Raw genomic sequence first — 15,845 nt, forward strand, 5'->3', positions numbered from 1 at the left:
TTATCAACCAATCCGTGAAAATCTTATAACATATAACTCGCGCTTAAGTGCGTAAAGATATAGATCCAATCCATAGAGGAGACTCTATGGAAATTCTTTATTTTTTATTTTAATTTTTGGTTCTCTTTTTTTTGTTTTTATTTTTAATTTTTTTTTTTTTTTTCTTTTCTTTTCTTTTTTGTACAGTTCTCAAATGTATGTATAGGCTAACTACGTTTTAACGTAAACTTAATCACAATATTCAGGACCTTAAGAGATAATCGCAATGATAAAAATCTCAGATTCCAAATATATATACATTATAAAACCTTACAACATTTAAAAAATAAATGCAATACATTATTTCAGAAATATTGTTAAAATACACATATGCAATCCACTATTTCAAGTGTTAACTTCAGAAGTTGGCAATTTAAATGTTGTAGGCCGCTCTTCTGAAAAGATCCTTTAAAGTATAGTTAAACCAACTTTGATATTTCGCATCCAAGCTATTTTCCTTCTTGAATCGTAGCATGGAGTATCTCTCCCCCTCTCTCTCTCTCTCTCTCTCCTTTCGTTATATGTCAAAAATGGTCTCTATTAATTTTATTAATTCATGAATAATTACAAATTAACGCTAATTTTCTTAATTCTCTATATCAAATTTTTTATAAGAATATATATATTTGATGGAATTAATTTTCTTTTTAATTATCAAAAAAAAAAGAAAGAAAAATCAATATAAAACTACAATACTCAGCAAGTAATGTACAAAATAAATTATATTTAAATATTATATTTAATATATTCTTAAACATTCGTGGACATTGCTAGACATCGGTATATGCATGCATGCATGTGTCGTGCACACCTAATTTTCGTCAACGGTTTACTAACCGGCTGCAACGTGACGCGAGGGAATACTTCACAAACATCTATGTAGTAGTGAAAAGAAACCAGTATATTCCTGCAGCGACGGTTAAGACATCGTCGTTGAATTCCTCCCTACCACCAGTAGATCGACAAACCGCCATCCAATATTTCCTACCACAAGCGCCGCAGCCTATCGGCGTTCAGCTCTCGGTTCGTTACCTCGACTTCTCGTCTATAAAAGCGCTCGCTGAAAAACGAGCCGTACATTTATCCATCGGCTTTCGAGGATAGCATACGATAAATCTTGACAAGAGTGAGAGAAGATGGCTCGTACGAAGCAGACCGCACGTAAATCCACCGGTGGCAAGGCTCCCCGAAAGCAGCTGGCGACGAAAGCGGCTCGCAAGAGCGCGCCCGCCACAGGCGGTGTGAAGAAGCCTCATCGTTACAGGCCCGGTACGGTCGCCCTTCGTGAAATTCGTCGCTACCAGAAGAGCACCGAGCTGCTCATTCGCAAACTGCCGTTCCAGCGTCTCGTACGTGAGATCGCTCAGGACTTCAAGACTGACCTGCGGTTCCAGAGTTCCGCGGTAATGGCGTTACAGGAGGCCAGCGAAGCTTATCTCGTTGGTCTGTTCGAGGACACTAATCTCTGCGCGATTCACGCGAAACGTGTCACCATCATGCCGAAAGACATTCAACTGGCTCGCCGTATTCGCGGAGAGCGTGCTTAATTTTTAAGATAATAACCGGCCCTTTTTAGGGCCACAAATGTTTCAAAATGATTGACCAATTTGTCTTCGTTGTACGATGCTGCTATGTAGATAGATGATATATTTAATTCTTAAGACTTTATATTCCTGAAGTAACGTCTTGTATTCTTATGCGATACAGTTCTTGCTTTTGTGTTTTAGTAGTTAACGTCTTTTTCATCCGTTAAGAAGTAAATTATGCTGTTGAATAAAAGATATATGACCTCGTGTATATTTGACTAACAACACAGCTGTTTTTAATTATTAACGAACTCAGTATTCACGTGTATATTAAGTTGAAATACTGATGAACATTAAATGTATTAAGAACAATATGGCACGAAAATGCAGTTTATTCAATCAAGTTTAATAGAAATTTTTAATTGAATTTACATACTTTTAATTAAATATTAACCATTTACCATTAAATATTACCGTTTATTAGTTTCATAACTTTATTTTAGAAATTACGAGTATCTAACGTCAGTTTGAAGAACATAATACTCGATTCTGTCTTGCCATTTATAATAATTAATATTTTCAAATAAAAAATTCTTGAATTCTAGCAATCATATTTATCATACATATGTATATGTATATAATTTTCCGTAATAGTTTTATTATAACCTTATGCCGCCGTTTGATCTGAAGGCACGTTTGCATCTAACCGTCCTAACCTCAAAAATTGTTATTGCCCTCACAAGCATATACAGTTCGCATTTCCTTTTTATTCAACGAACTATCAAAGTCTCTTTATGCAATACGTTTACAGTATTAATTATATTATAAAAGTTAATTAACATTGCACGTGTACTTATACGTCACCTACATCTAAATATTGCAAGTGTGCAAATAAGAAACACGATACATTAGCAATTATTAACATCAAGCTACATTACAAAAGCGAATAAAATTTATTCAGAAATATTGTTCGAACGCATATAATACATAAATAATTTTCACGAGCAATTAATATGTAAAACAATCGTATCGAAACGAATGCCGTATCGATTAAAGTATCGCATAAAAGTTTATTTAATACTTGGTTAGTTTTTAACTTTTTGACGAATATTAAGTCTCAAAAATTGAATATATAATTATAGATATAATAGCATAGAACGAGAAAATTATACAATCATTCGTGAAACATTTGTGGCCCTGAAAAGGGCCGATTTGATGGAAAGTCCCAAAAGCTGGTCTTCCCTTAACCGCCGAAGCCGTACAGAGTTCTGCCTTGACGTTTCAGGGCGTATACCACGTCCATGGCAGTCACCGTCTTCCTTTTCGCGTGCTCGGTGTAAGTGACCGCGTCTCGGATAACGTTCTCGAGGAAGACCTTCAGCACGCCACGGGTTTCTTCGTAGATCAAGCCGGAAATACGCTTGACGCCGCCACGCCGTGCCAAACGGCGAATGGCCGGCTTGGTGATGCCCTGGATGTTATCACGAAGAACCTTCCTGTGACGCTTCGCGCCTCCTTTTCCCAATCCCTTTCCTCCTTTACCGCGACCAGTCATCTTGAACTTTCTTGAGCGACGATCGGTTTACGGAGAAAAAACACACCGAAGTGATGCAAGTTCCTCCTGCGACGAGCGTTTTATAGCACGAGAAGTGAAGCGCTACCCCTCCACAAGGGCGCCAGCGAATCAGCGTGAACCAGCGTGAACGCCACCGGCCGACCGGTTACCTCACTTCACACCGCATTACCAGATATATTTTTTATTAATTTTTTAATCACTTTATTTATGCATCGCGAATAAATATATGAATTTAACGTGAGGTAAAATAGTAATTTAACTATTAAATGAAATAATTTATTCTCGATCTGACTAGTTCTTGATAGCCTAACATATATATATATGTATATTTCTTTTATTAGAAAAATTTAAACCTAAAAATTTTTTAAGAGAGTTTAATTATTATTGAAATTTTATTAGAGAGTAGAATGTTGAAAACAGTGATACTATAATACAGTACTTTTTTTGTAAAATCTACCGGATAATGTACGCATTCATCAGCTGTCTTAATAAAATTAGAGTCATACTTTAATTGTGATATTAATAAATTAAAAGAATTGAATTTGACGTACAGTACTTGGATCATTACAGAATTTAAAGACAGGCACACCCCAGTGCAATAAGTTAGAGTAAAACAAATATACTTTCTTTCACTCTAACTTACTGCATCTGTTCAGCTGATTGTGAATCAGCTGAGTTCAACAATGCAGCTGCTGAAAGCAGATCCGTTGTCTCATTCAAAGCATTTAAAGCACGGACGGGATTTTTCTTCGGTGCTGCCGGAAAAGGAAAGGAAAAGGATCTGGAGAGCAAATGAACGTGACTGAATCATTACATAAATGTAAGACAAAACGCATCATAAGATAAGATCGTAGCGCAATGTGAGAATAATTAAGTGCAAGATATATTCGAAGGTTAGGTGAGATTATTCGTCCAACGCCGGTCTTAGTTCAGCATATTTGTAATTCGCACGTTATTTTCCGTAGAAATAAGAAAAAGACGCGTAAGGTCTGCCACGATGATAAACCGTGTTAGTCGCTCCGTTCTCCAAATGTCGAAGCGAGGTAAAAGGATCAGTGGGCACCAGTGGCACGCAATCAGACACAGGTTCACTGAAATTGACGGCAAGACTCTAGAACGGCTGAGCGATAGAAGTGTACTTCGCGTAAGCGGTAGCGAGGCTTCTACTTTCCTCCAAGGATTGATCACGAACGATATGAACCACTTGGACGAAGGGGCACCTAACATCTACACGCTATTCTTGAATATCAGAGGCAGAGTAATGTGCGACGCCGTTGTGTACAAGACCCAGGAGGGTAACTTGTATTATGTAGAATGTGATTCGGAGATAATCGACTCCTTGCAAAGGCACTTAAAGATGTATCGCGTTAGACGGAAGATAGATATCGAGCATGTAGGAGACAAAATTAACGTTTGGTCGGTGTTCGGCTCCTCGAAACATTTGGAAGATGAAGCTGCAGCTGACGGGGCAGGTGAAAATAAGCTGGAAGGAATGATATTTCCATGCGGTACTTTGAATAGCAAGACCAGCAAGTTCGTCGATAATGTTATGATATTTGAAGATCCCAGGTTACCTGAATTAGGTTTGAGAATTCTCGTTGAATCACAGATCAATAAGCATGATATAGTGAAACATTTGGACGCTGACGTATCTTTGTCCGAAAATTCCGGGAGTTACAAGGCATTTCGATATAAATTAGGAGTAGGAGAAGGTACACACGATCTACCACCTGGAAAAGCGTTGCCCCTCGAAATTAATTGCGATTATTTACACGGCGTCAGTTTTCACAAAGGCTGCTATATCGGTCAGGAATTAACCGCTCGCACATATCACACGGGTGTTGTGAGGAAACGTCTAATGCCTCTGTTGTTCGAAAATGTTATGGACAAGCCACTCGCGTATGATGAAAAAATTCTCAATGAATCTAACAATGTAGTAGGAAAATTTCGAGGTTGCGTCGCAAAGTATGGATTAGGTTTGATGCGAATCAATGACGCTCTTAATGCTCGACAGCTTAGCGTATCTGGTGTAAACGTTAAAGTAGTTAAACCTACATGGTGGCCCCAGGAATCACAAAAAGAAAAGGCTTCTGTTAAAGATACAAAATAATATCTTTTCTAGGAAATTTATATCTACGTAGCTTAAATATTTTCCCGATATGTATAATTGTAATATATTTTCACAAATAAAATAAATGAATATATTGAATAGATTATTCTCCTTATTGCTTTATAGGGAAGAAGATCTTGCTAATGTCCCCGTAGGCGAGTCTGGCATCAGCGAAAAAATGCAACGAGATATCTCCACGAGTCAGCAGACAGTGACCACCACGGGCGGCACTTTCACATGTTCTCTTTGTCTTTTAAATGAACACTACGATTACAAAGGATTAAAACCGCCCTTTGCTCGGCAATTAATTTATTTGGAGGAGTGCTATATTATGAAAGATCCATTTAGTTTGCCAAACAAAGGCGAAGTCTTAGTGCTCGGTGCAAATTGTAGCGTGTGTGAACAAGCTGTATGCTTGGGATGTAGTATATTTTATACGAAGCGCTTCTGTCCAAAATGCGCTTTCAATAATATAAAAAATTTGCCGTCTCAATTACATGATAAAATCAGGAATTTAACGAAACAATTAGATTCTTAAAATTAATATACATTTTTAATTAACTCTTTTATTAAAGCACTGTTGAGTATTGTTTATCAAAAAGCATTACAATTGTAACACATGGAATAATAAATTTGTGTTCACACATAATAATCGTATTTCTGTTTGTGTTTAAACGTGATATTTCACAGCAACATTAATTAATTTAAACGTAGTTCTTTTATATAAAATAAATGTGCGGAAAACATTATAAATAAAAAAAAAGGAATAGTAATACATATCATATCCTAAAATAAAATATACCGCGTCAACTTAAGCTTTTGCCGATTTAGCTGCGAACTTGTTTGCTATCTTTTTCTTTTTCTTATCAAGTTTATTCTTTTTCTTCTTGTTTTTTAAATTTGCTTTTTGGCCCTGGAATGTATTAGATTTTTTTGCTGTGTCATTTTGCTGTTGCGTCTTATTCTTCTCGACATTTTGTTCGGGTTTAGCCTGCAAATAAAAATATAAAATTTATATATTATGAGAAAGAGAAAGTTTACGAAATAAGACATCGATTATTAACAGCACATACTACAGATTTTTCCGAATTGGTCTTGAACTTTTTTAATCCTTTATCTTCGTCTTTTGTACTTGGCAGAGATCGTTTTAATCCTATAGATGCTGTAGAATCATTTAGATTCAATTTGAATACACATTTCTCTTCTCTGAAAATGAACTCGTCCTTAGATCTTACTCTTAACACTACTACTCGCTGACCCATAACTTTCAATCGATTAGATGACTTAAAAGCGCTAGAAGCATCCTCTTCATTAAAATAATGAATATAACCGTGTTCGCATAAATTTGTATCTTTTTTGCGAACTAATTCCACGCATTTGATAGCTCCGCATTCACTGAAGGCTTGCCAAATACTGTTCATATCTGCATCTAAAATTTAAAATATTAATCGATTATTAATTACCTGTTATGCATAATGTTTGATTAACTAATTTATTATACGTACCCTCTTTTAAATTTGTTATAAAAACAGCTTTTTTTACATTAAACGGTCCATTGTATTCAGCCATAGTTAGTGCAGACAAATAATGTCCATCAAGTACCTGTCCATGCATTTTCTGTGCTGCCGTCTTGGCAGATTCATTCGTCTTATATAAGACTTTTCCTGTGTACGAAATTAATTTTTCTTTACGCTCTACAGCCTTTTTTTCTTCATTCTCGATGGTAAAAACGTGTAAAGGTTCTAAATGCACCTGTTCAACAAAACCATGTGCTTTGGCTAGATTCTTGACTTGTTTTGATGTTACAGATTTGGGTATATTTTCAATGATAACGACTCTTTCCTCTAATTTTATTTCTTCGGGTGTCTTTTTCTCTTCTACTTTTGATGAGAGATTATTTTTGGCAGCCTCGTTTACTTGCTTGTTTGCAATTGCCTTCGTTTGAATTACTGCATTACCATTCTCCTCGTCATCTTCGTTTTCGCTACTAAAATCGTCGTCCTCATCACTTTCAATTTCTTCATTATAATCTTTATCATCGTCGTCGTCTTCTATACTTTTTCCTAAAAGTGTTTTTAAGCCTATCTCATCATCATCATCGTCATATTCATCGTCCTCATCACTATCTTCTGAATCTTCATTTTCATCACTTTCCATTGAGAATTCTTGGCTTAAATTTTTATTATTCAACTGTTTTTGAAGTATATCATCATCATCACTTTCCTCCTCTAGCTCTTCATCCTCATATTCACTGTCATCACTTTCGTCATCATCGTTTTCTTGATCTTTATCATTTATTTTACCTTTAGATCTCAAACCTTTAAACATTTTTATACCTTTACGTTCAAGAATTTTTTTTTCATTGCTATCATCGTTATCATCACTATCGTCATTACTTTCGCTATCGTCATCGTCATCGAAATCTTCATTCTCCTCTTTAAAATCTGTATCGTCTTCATCTGAATCATCTCGTAAACTTTCTCCAAAGATATCGGGACCGTCCGTTTCAGACTCCTCATCTTCAAATGTTTCATCTGTTTTACTCAGATCAGCACTTTCTTCTGCAGTTCTATCGTGGTCTTTTTCATCAATATCTGAACTAGAATAATCAAATTGCTCTAATGCCTCTACTGGATCAAAAATTAGTTTACCATTGGAAGATTTGCCTTCTACTTTATTTAAAGATTGTTTTTTCGTTGAAAAACCTTGCTTTGCATTATTTTTGGACGTTTGCTTGGGCACAGTTTGATTCTTTGAAGCCTTAAATCCTTTCTGAGCATTTTTATTTTCTTGGGGTGACATACTTACATTCTTATTTTGTATTTTTGATTTACTGACTAAAGTCACTTTACCTGTGGGAGTATTCTTAAATTTCTGATCTTTATTCTTTTTTACAGAACCAAGTTTTATGCCATGCAACTTATGGGCTTCTTGATCTTTATTTTTCTGTGACTTTGACCTACCCATTTTATTTTTCTGCAACATAAAGTATTATTATAATAAGAATACTTATACATATACAACATACAGTCACAACAAAGATAGAGGACAAAAAACAAAAAAAAATTTAAATTAAAATTAAAATTAAAATTAAATTAAATATACATTAATAAATAATACACGCATGGAAAATTACGAATTATCAAGCATTAAAGATACCTAATATGCTTGAAAATTTCGAAAAAAATTACGGATGTATTTCACAACTATCAAACATTAAATTTTTCAAGGTAAAACGATAGATCATCGTTAGAAGGCCCGCAAGTACTATTATGTATAAAAAGAACAATAGACCACCGAGAAGTCGCTCGATACAAATGTTTAACGGTAACCTATTCGCACGTGGCAATCAGAAGGAAAAAATTATATGTTAAAAACCAGTGCTCAATTAAATTTATAAACGATTGTGCAGTAGAACATATTTTACAATCGTTGAAAATAATTTATCTTACCAGTCTTTGAGAACTGCAAGCCTTTCAATCGTGAGAATAAGACGCTTGACGAAAAACGTTGCCGGTCGCTGCCGATACCGCTAACGAAATAAAATAAGAAACGAGAAGAATGGCGCAAAGGCGCCAAACAAAGATGCGCATGCTCGCAACGGCAAGAACATTTGCTTTCCTTCCCTAACCTTAAATTCGCCTTCTCAAGTTTCTCACTTTCCTCCCTAAGTTAAACAAAGTAGCTGTATTTCTCTCTTTCTTTTTATCCCGGCAGGAACTGGGTGCTATGAGATAACAGCGAGATAAAGTATCATAAGGATCATAAGCTAAACCGATTAGGACTCAAATGTTCTCTAGTAAGGCCAGGTTAATAAAACGTACAGGGAAAAATCCCATTGGACGTTATGATTTTTTAAAGCTTCTGGCTACGGAATATAAAACAACATCGTCCAAAGGTAAAAGAATTCTATTTAACATACATTTAATAGCAATAATAGTTTATGCTTTTTTTATTTTTAATTTTTTTTTTATGTATGAATGTAAGATTATAATAAATAATGTATTTAAATTGTTAGATGCACGGGAGCAGGTGCTGGCAAACTTGGCAAACTTTGCTTACGATCCTGTAAATTATGGATATATAAGGCAGCTAAAAATAATCGATATATTTCTCGACGCATTATCTGAAAGTAATCTGAAACTAGTACACTTTGGCATTGCTGGCCTGTGTAATTTATGCTTAGGTAAGTATATTTATTTATAATGCAAGATAAAGTTGATAACATTTATCGCGTTACTCATATAATTTTATTCTTATAGATGCAATAAATAAAATATACATCCTGCGTAATCGAGGTGTTGAATTAGTATCGTCATTACTTTCTTACGAAAGCGAAGATATTTTACTTACAGCAATTACCACCTTGATATTCTTGATCACACCGGAATCCGTGAATGAAATAACATCGCCTAAAATAATTAAACATATGCTAAGACTTTCGAGCACATTACAAGAAGAAACGCGTATCAAAAACTTAGTGACTTTATTTCTAAACGACTATTGTCAAACAAGTGACATAGAAAAGCTAAAAACTGAGGATAATTAGTTTAGAAAAAATTAATTTAATTTGTTAAATCCAATGCTCTTTATTGAAACGAGTTTCTTAATAACAAACTAGGTTTTGATAATCAATTTAAATTGGCAAGTATAAAAAACAGTACCATGAAGTTAATTAAATTCTTTATTGGAATCCTCAAGAACCATTCTGTAAAAACTTGGAAAGTAAGATCGTTTGCTAATACAGCAATCAACAATCTGAGAGAAGGAGACCAAGTATCGGTTTTAAAAGTAATAACGAATGATGACATACGCAAGTTTGCTGAATTAACAGGTGATCATAATCCAATACACACTGAATCAGCAAGAAATATAGCACACGGCGCTTTGCTCAATGGCTTAATATCAGGTTTAATTGGTACAAAATTACCCGGTGCAGGTACTATAGTTGTCGAACAGAATCTAACGTTCCCTAAACCGTGTTATGCTGGCGATACAGTAGAAGTTACAGTAAAAATTACATCAGTAAGAAAAATAATTAAATGTGTATACATGTGTATTGCTAATGGAGACAGAATCGTATTAGAAGGAGAAGCAAAACTTATACGAAAGATATTATAAATATATTTCTATATTGTAAAATAATATTTAACATTTAGTATATAGAATTATAGAGATATTTAATAATAATTTTAAAAACAATAAAATTTTCTATCTCGGAAGTCTTATGTATAGATTTTTTTTATTAGTCGTTTGATCAAGGGTTTTATTTTTTTTTCTCCCCAAGGATCGGCTATTAATAAGATTTATCAGTAATAAAACATAGTTAAAACTTGGTTATTATTGGCGGACGTAGCATATTTCAATCGACAATGCAAACAATTTAAATGGAATTATTACTAAAATCTGAAATTTTGCTTAGTAAGCGCTACACATGTGGAATGCAACTTGAAAGCATTGCAACATATACATGTTACTTGAAAGATTTAAGATATCAGTCTCTCAGTCAAGTGAAGTTTTGTGAAGTGAACACACAGTAAGTTCTGCAGAAGGAAATCTATATTGAATATAAGTTAATATAATTACCGATAAATCATGAACGTCTCACGGAAAAAGGTATATTTTTCATTTTATTACTTTAAAAAAAAAAATAATTTAACATTATTTAATGAAAATTAAATAAAAATAATTAAAGAGAAAGTAATGTTAATAACAAACGAAACTTTTACGTTCTAGGTCGAGTTATATTTAATTTTAATGATAATAGCTCTTTGTACATTATATTCTTGCGCAGAACATAATAGTACTGTTACAAATATTAAATCCTCTATAAATACAAAAGAACAGCCAATTGGTTGTACCTGTGGTGTATTCTTAAGTGGACAATTCAAAAAGGGTAGCAAAGAGCAACCCAAAGGATATGCCGCACTCCTTCATGAATATCCTAATCCACTTCCATGCAATATTGCTGGGAATAAACTTTGTATCAACAAATGCCTCGAAGTTGTGAGTTTTTATTTTATAACTTTCATCGAAAATTAAAAGTCTTGTTGTTTTTTATTTTCAAACATTTTTATAGCAATCTTTTAAATTAAAATATTTCGTAATAACAAATAAAAAAAATATTTCAGATAGTGAAACATTTACCGAACAGTCCGACAATTCTCTGTGCTTCGATAGATCGTAATTGTCACAAAGAAAGGGTAAGCACATGTAACGCAAAATAAATTGACGTTTATTATTTTTATTTTAAGATATTAAAAGAACAGAATTATTTATATCGTAAAATCATAAAATTGTAATGATAATCTTTTGCAGGCTCATCTCTTCATCAAAAACTGTAAAGACGAGTGGATAAATGCAAATCTATCGGCTGGTAGAGAGTATTGCTGTAAAGACGGCACACCATATAAATGTTAATATATATATATACGTCTATAAAATATTAGGATATATTATATATAAAGAATAGGATTTTTGTACAGCGATTACAGTTTGTAACTATTAAAATTCAAACTGTTTTTAATAAACGCAATGGCTTGACGTAAGTAATACTTTGAATATCCCACCGCTTGTCTAAATATAGCTTGTAGCTCATCAGGTACGGTCTACAAAGACATGAAGAAATTCACCACGAATATCTCAAACCATCGTTCTATATTTAGCCTTCAAGGTGTGAGAATTTTGTGTACGCACGGAGTTTACAGTGGTAGTTGCTAAAACTTGATTGAGTTTTGGGTGTTGAGACATATTCTAAGAATCTCCGCCTTGGATACTGGGTCAAGCTTAAGGGTAACCTCAAGAATTTAAATTATGCTGCAATGCCAGCTTTAAATTATACAATCACGCTGCTTATCGTTGCAATTTCATTGCCGTGTTTCACTGACCGCTTCTGTACAAATATTAAAACCGAGTGGTGTTTCAGTTTGAAGAGCAAAATGTGCCAAGTTTAATAAAAAAAAAAAAAAGTAAAAAAAAAAGAAAAGAAAAAAAAAACAAAACGCTAAGCACGTTTAAAAAAGAACACGTGAGCTTTCGTGGTGATCAAATACGCAGAATGTGCGCACGAGTCCTGACGTGTCCGCTGTGCTCGCAACCTGGATTCTTAACGCTTGACGCGTTACGAACCGGACTCGTAAGTGTAGCGACTCGACCTCTCATATGTCCCGTCTGTAATGAAGTACTGTTAGGCATCGATAAGTTAACTATACATCTGTTTAGTCACACGATTAATCTAAGCAGCGGTGCAATGGAATCATCCAAGTCTACGGACGTCGTCGTTGCGGACGGATATCTAGTTGCCGTTCAAAATGCACACAACGCCTTCCACAACTGGAACAAATTGAAGCATCTAGGCAAAGCTGCGAGCGACAATGACAGAACTTGCGTGGAACCGTCGGATTCTAATGTCACAGACGTGAGGAATAATATTTCTAACGCAAGCTCTCAACCTAAAGCACAGTGCCAAAGTTCAACGATGAAGACCGTGAGTCAATCCAGTCTGGTATCAGATTATAATAGCGATGTGATCAAAGTAAATATCCTTCCGCAATCAGATGGGAATCACATTTCGGTACAGAAAACGACCGCAAACCTGCAACAAGGAGCACTGAATGTAAATTACGCGACGCAATATTTTTGTAATGATAATATCAAGCACTTAAACGTACCTCAGGAAACTATACAGGCGGAAAAATCGGCTGCGTCGCATTTGATCGCTGCAACGAATATAGCGGAGAGTGTGGACGCCAATGCCTACGAAAATCTCGGAAGAGAATGCATTGAATCGAGCGGTCAGTGTGCCACGAAACAGAGGCTGATGGAAGATTTAACTGAGGAGGAACGCGACCTCTTTAATTTTCAATCAGCTCCGAATGTAACAGCAAACGTTTGTGTGAAAGAATCTCCGGGAGAGCACACTGGTAAAAAGACCTTGCCGGCTACTGCTAAGAAAACGACACTCGAAATGAACACCGAGGATCAAAATCGGAACTCAGAGTACAGACCGATGTTGTCTCACGCGCAAACTAAAGCCTTCCGCACGATAGTGCCAAAAGAAAAAACGGAAAGGTGTAACATATGCGGCTTTCACTTTCCCGACACCAATATCTTGAATTTACACAGACAATTAGTGCACGAACAGGACACGAGTAGCGGCCTGGAGAAAGTTCCTAAGAATTATTCTTGCCACTTGTGTTCCAAGGTGTTCAAAATGCGAGGCAGCTTGATGGTGCATATGAGAGTAGCACACGTCGGACATCATTCAGGCAAGCAATTGATACATATATAAAATTAAAAAACGAGTTTATCTTTAGTCTATTATTTAAGGATATTTTCTTTTCAACTACAAATTTTTTTTATCTTTACTTTTTATGTCTGTAATAATTTATTTCCAATTTGAAGGCATCCTCGTGTCTCTTTAAGAATTAATTTTTTTTATGCATCAATAGTGTTATATGTACTTTAATAATTCGATGTATAAATGAAATTGTTTACGTATGATAGATTCTTTTTCTAAAGACGATCAAATTGAAGCTGCATACCCAGGCGACGCGGGATACACGTGTCCTACGTGCGGAAAGAAATTCAAAAAAGTAAATAATTTCATTTACATTATCTGCAATTAAGCAGCATCACGATAGTTAACAAATTCTGCTACTTTTGTTTCAGGAGCAGCATGTGGTGCAACACTTGAAGACTCACGAGGGGAAACAGTGGGAGTGCGATACTTGCAGTAAAATGTTCACGACGAAGTATTTTCTGAAGAAGCACAAACGGCTGCACTCGGGAGAGATGCCGTACAAATGTAAAATATGCGACAAGAGTTTTACTTTTCAGCAATCGTATCACAAGCACCGGCTTTATCACAAGGACGATAAGCCGCATACTTGCGCGACTTGTGGAAGATCGTTCAAAGAGCTCTCGACGTTGCACAATCACGAAAGGATTCACACCGGAGAGAAGCCGTTTGCATGCGAGACATGTGGTACGTTCACGAAAGGACGAGCCGCTAAGAGCGAGCCAGCGCACGATTAACTACGAATAATCGTTTTGAATTGACTAACAAACTAGTTAACATTAATTATTTTGTTTGCATAGTGTCTGTAACATTACGGTGTGCTGTGCATGGCTTACTGAAAGCGGGCAATTTTCATGAAACACGCCGGACACCTTATGTAATTGTACCGCAAACGTTTACAACAATGATAATAATCCTCCTGCTGTACTAATTATTCTGCAGGGAAATGTTTTCGTCAGCGTGTTTCGTACTTAGTCCATCGTCGAATTCACACAGGAGTGATGCCTTATAAATGCACAATGTGTGGCAAAAGCTTCCGATACAAGGTATAAAATAATCATCAGATGTTCTTTATACGTACATTTCGTCTTCTGATATCCTTTATATGCAATTCCCACTTGTAGGTGAGTCAGAGAACTCATAAATGTCCCGCGCAGGCTTCGGGTAGCGTCGAGCAATTGATAACGGAGAGATTGGAAGCTGAGAGTAGAACGGTCAGATCGCAGACCACCAACAACCTGCAAGAGAGTCAATCGTTGACAGACGCACGCGACAGCGAGGAAAATAAGTTTGTATTGATTATAAATGCCGAGGGGCAGCACGTTTTGGCGTTACAATCAGAAGTAAATGACATATCGTCTCAGAAAGAGGAACGAGCTATTAAATACGGAGACGCCGATAATAGCAACCAAGATTCAAAGAGCAAGCAGTGGAATACCAATGATTTAAATGACACGAGATTCGACGAGTCGGTGGCTGACAGAGGGCAATCGAATAATGAAAAGATAGCGAAAACTACGAACGATTTCTTTTCCATGGTGATGTCGCCCCTCGAAAACGGCATGTCGTCCCCAACGTTCGAAATGGAACAGCTGAGAGTGTCGTCGCCCAAGCGTAAAGAGGATCTGGTGAATTCTTATACAACCTTCCAGCAGGTCTCCGACGGAGTGCAAATAAACGTAGGAGAGCCAGATATGACGCACAGTTTCAGTCCCAACAAAGACGCGACTAACTCTCTGCAAACCATAAATGAAGAATCGTTAAAGGAACTGTTGTACGGCATAGATAGAAAATGAAGCAAATGTATATTTATGTTAATAGTACAAACTAGTTATATGCTGCCGTCTATGGATAAAATATATATAAAAATAACATTAAAGTGTAATGCACAAAATTTTTGCCATAAATGTTATAACTTGATAATCACTTGTAAATATCAATCATTTTATATATAAGAAAGTATAGATAATACTGCATAAAGATTAAAAAAAAAAGGAACAAAAAAAAATTCAGACTACATGGCACTAGGTGATATAACCTCTCATTTTATTGACAGAGTTCTACCATTGCCGTTACAGGTACAACAAGTGAGGTTGGTCAGGTGTACGTACTACACATGGCGCGCGACATGGTGGCGGTCGCATGCGACCCCGATGGTTCCTGTTCAACGTCGGCTGGTGATTGGTCGCGTGTGCGTCCGCCAATCAGCCGGGACGACCGAGGTGCACGGCGGCGACGAGGATCATTTCGACGCGCCTCGGTCGCGAGATATCTCGGTAGCAGACGACGCGCCGC

At 36.0% G+C, this 15,845-nt stretch overlaps 7 protein-coding genes across 12 annotated transcripts; 5 read left to right on the top strand and 2 right to left on the bottom strand.

Moving 5' to 3' along the window:
* Nucleotides 1–1,081: 1,081 nt before the first annotated feature.
* LOC139102189 (histone H3) lies at nucleotides 1,082–1,850 on the top strand. Its single transcript, XM_070655926.1, has one exon. The coding sequence runs from the start codon at nucleotides 1,176–1,178 to the stop codon at nucleotides 1,584–1,586; it is 411 nt and encodes a 136-aa protein (XP_070512027.1). The 5' UTR covers nucleotides 1,082–1,175; the 3' UTR covers nucleotides 1,587–1,850.
* Nucleotides 1,851–2,497: 647 nt separating this feature from the next.
* Nucleotides 2,498–3,210, bottom strand: LOC139102229 (histone H4). The gene has a single exon (XM_070655968.1). The coding sequence runs from the start codon at nucleotides 3,118–3,120 to the stop codon at nucleotides 2,809–2,811; it is 312 nt and encodes a 103-aa protein (XP_070512069.1). The 5' UTR covers nucleotides 3,121–3,210; the 3' UTR covers nucleotides 2,498–2,808.
* Nucleotides 3,211–3,304: 94 nt separating this feature from the next.
* Nucleotides 3,305–5,350, top strand: LOC139102101 (putative transferase CAF17 homolog, mitochondrial). Of its 5 annotated transcripts, none has more exons than XM_070655778.1 (3): nucleotides 3,305–3,383; nucleotides 3,712–3,961; nucleotides 4,107–5,350. In XM_070655778.1, the coding sequence occupies exon 3, from the start codon at nucleotides 4,139–4,141 to the stop codon at nucleotides 5,249–5,251; it is 1,113 nt and encodes a 370-aa protein (XP_070511879.1). In that variant the 5' UTR covers nucleotides 3,305–3,383; nucleotides 3,712–3,961; nucleotides 4,107–4,138; the 3' UTR covers nucleotides 5,252–5,350. The 5 variants fall into 5 exon arrangements, with proteins under 5 accessions (XP_070511879.1, XP_070511907.1, XP_070511899.1 ...); XM_070655787.1 differs by lacking the exon at nucleotides 3,305–3,383 and adding an exon at nucleotides 3,526–3,606; XM_070655806.1 differs by lacking the exon at nucleotides 3,305–3,383 and having other exon boundaries at nucleotides 3,517–4,039.
* Nucleotides 5,351–5,797: 447 nt separating this feature from the next.
* LOC139102041 (uncharacterized) lies at nucleotides 5,798–8,831 on the bottom strand. The gene is made up of 4 exons (XM_070655672.1): nucleotides 8,704–8,831; nucleotides 6,757–8,227; nucleotides 6,325–6,680; nucleotides 5,798–6,242 (listed from the first exon to the last, which is right to left on the bottom strand). The coding sequence occupies exons 2-4, from the start codon at nucleotides 8,216–8,218 to the stop codon at nucleotides 6,063–6,065; spliced, it is 1,998 nt and encodes a 665-aa protein (XP_070511773.1). The 5' UTR covers nucleotides 8,219–8,227; nucleotides 8,704–8,831; the 3' UTR covers nucleotides 5,798–6,062.
* A 50-nt stretch (nucleotides 8,832–8,881) lies between these two features.
* Nucleotides 8,882–9,931, top strand: LOC139102157 (armadillo repeat-containing protein 7-like). Its single transcript, XM_070655880.1, has 3 exons — nucleotides 8,882–9,149; nucleotides 9,270–9,437; nucleotides 9,514–9,931. The coding sequence occupies exons 1-3, from the start codon at nucleotides 9,041–9,043 to the stop codon at nucleotides 9,798–9,800; spliced, it is 564 nt and encodes a 187-aa protein (XP_070511981.1). The 5' UTR covers nucleotides 8,882–9,040; the 3' UTR covers nucleotides 9,801–9,931.
* A 446-nt stretch (nucleotides 9,932–10,377) lies between these two features.
* Nucleotides 10,378–12,252, top strand: LOC139102176 (follicle cell protein 3C-1-like). The gene is made up of 4 exons (XM_070655902.1): nucleotides 10,378–10,867; nucleotides 10,988–11,257; nucleotides 11,383–11,454; nucleotides 11,570–12,252. Exons 1-4 carry the CDS (start codon nucleotides 10,847–10,849, stop codon nucleotides 11,669–11,671), a joined length of 465 nt encoding a protein of 154 aa, XP_070512003.1. The 5' UTR covers nucleotides 10,378–10,846; the 3' UTR covers nucleotides 11,672–12,252.
* Nucleotides 12,253–12,303: 51 nt separating this feature from the next.
* LOC139102239 (uncharacterized) lies at nucleotides 12,304–15,455 on the top strand. 2 transcript variants are annotated; one of them, XM_070655979.1, is made up of 6 exons: nucleotides 12,304–13,518; nucleotides 13,757–13,845; nucleotides 13,922–14,237; nucleotides 14,351–14,395; nucleotides 14,493–14,596; nucleotides 14,675–15,455. In XM_070655979.1, the coding sequence occupies exons 1-6, from the start codon at nucleotides 12,309–12,311 to the stop codon at nucleotides 15,344–15,346; spliced, it is 2,436 nt and encodes an 811-aa protein (XP_070512080.1). In that variant the 5' UTR covers nucleotides 12,304–12,308; the 3' UTR covers nucleotides 15,347–15,455. The 2 variants fall into 2 exon arrangements, 1 of the variants encoding a protein (XP_070512080.1); XR_011545672.1 differs by lacking the exons at nucleotides 12,304–13,518; nucleotides 13,757–13,845; nucleotides 14,351–14,395 and having other exon boundaries at nucleotides 14,196–14,237; nucleotides 14,493–14,808.
* Nucleotides 15,456–15,845: the final 390 nt, after the last annotated feature.

This window comes from Cardiocondyla obscurior, linkage group LG01 (genome assembly GCF_019399895.1).
Source record: "Cardiocondyla obscurior isolate alpha-2009 linkage group LG01, Cobs3.1, whole genome shotgun sequence".
Classification (NCBI taxonomy): Eukaryota; Metazoa; Arthropoda; class Insecta; order Hymenoptera; family Formicidae; genus Cardiocondyla; species Cardiocondyla obscurior.

Coding starts and splice junctions, on each gene's coding strand:
- LOC139102189 (XM_070655926.1), top strand. CDS start 1,176: ATGGCTCGTACGAAGCAGACCGCACGTAAATCCACCGGTGGCAAGGCT.
- LOC139102229 (XM_070655968.1), bottom strand. CDS start 3,120: ATGACTGGTCGCGGTAAAGGAGGAAAGGGATTGGGAAAAGGAGGCGCG.
- LOC139102101 (XM_070655778.1), top strand. CDS start 4,139: ATGATAAACCGTGTTAGTCGCTCCGTTCTCCAAATGTCGAAGCGAGGT.
- LOC139102041 (XM_070655672.1), bottom strand. CDS start 8,218: ATGGGTAGGTCAAAGTCACAGAAAAATAAAGATCAAGAAGCCCATAAG. Junction 6,681..6,756: donor TATAACAAATTTAAAAGAGG/GTACGTATAATA, acceptor TTTAAATTTTAG/ATGCAGATATGAACAGTATT. Junction 6,243..6,324: donor CCAATTCGGAAAAATCTGTA/GTATGTGCTGTT, acceptor TTTTATTTGCAG/GCTAAACCCGAACAAAATGT.
- LOC139102157 (XM_070655880.1), top strand. CDS start 9,041: ATGTTCTCTAGTAAGGCCAGGTTAATAAAACGTACAGGGAAAAATCCC. Junction 9,150..9,269: donor TAAAACAACATCGTCCAAAG/GTAAAAGAATTC, acceptor TTAAATTGTTAG/ATGCACGGGAGCAGGTGCTG. Junction 9,438..9,513: donor CCTGTGTAATTTATGCTTAG/GTAAGTATATTT, acceptor TTATTCTTATAG/ATGCAATAAATAAAATATAC.
- LOC139102176 (XM_070655902.1), top strand. CDS start 10,847: ATGAACGTCTCACGGAAAAAG. Junction 10,868..10,987: donor TGAACGTCTCACGGAAAAAG/GTATATTTTTCA, acceptor TTTACGTTCTAG/GTCGAGTTATATTTAATTTT. Junction 11,258..11,382: donor TCAACAAATGCCTCGAAGTT/GTGAGTTTTTAT, acceptor AAAATATTTCAG/ATAGTGAAACATTTACCGAA.
- LOC139102239 (XM_070655979.1), top strand. CDS start 12,309: ATGTGCGCACGAGTCCTGACGTGTCCGCTGTGCTCGCAACCTGGATTC. Junction 14,396..14,492: donor GCATGGCTTACTGAAAGCGG/GCAATTTTCATG, acceptor ATTATTCTGCAG/GGAAATGTTTTCGTCAGCGT. Junction 14,597..14,674: donor GCAAAAGCTTCCGATACAAG/GTATAAAATAAT, acceptor TCCCACTTGTAG/GTGAGTCAGAGAACTCATAA.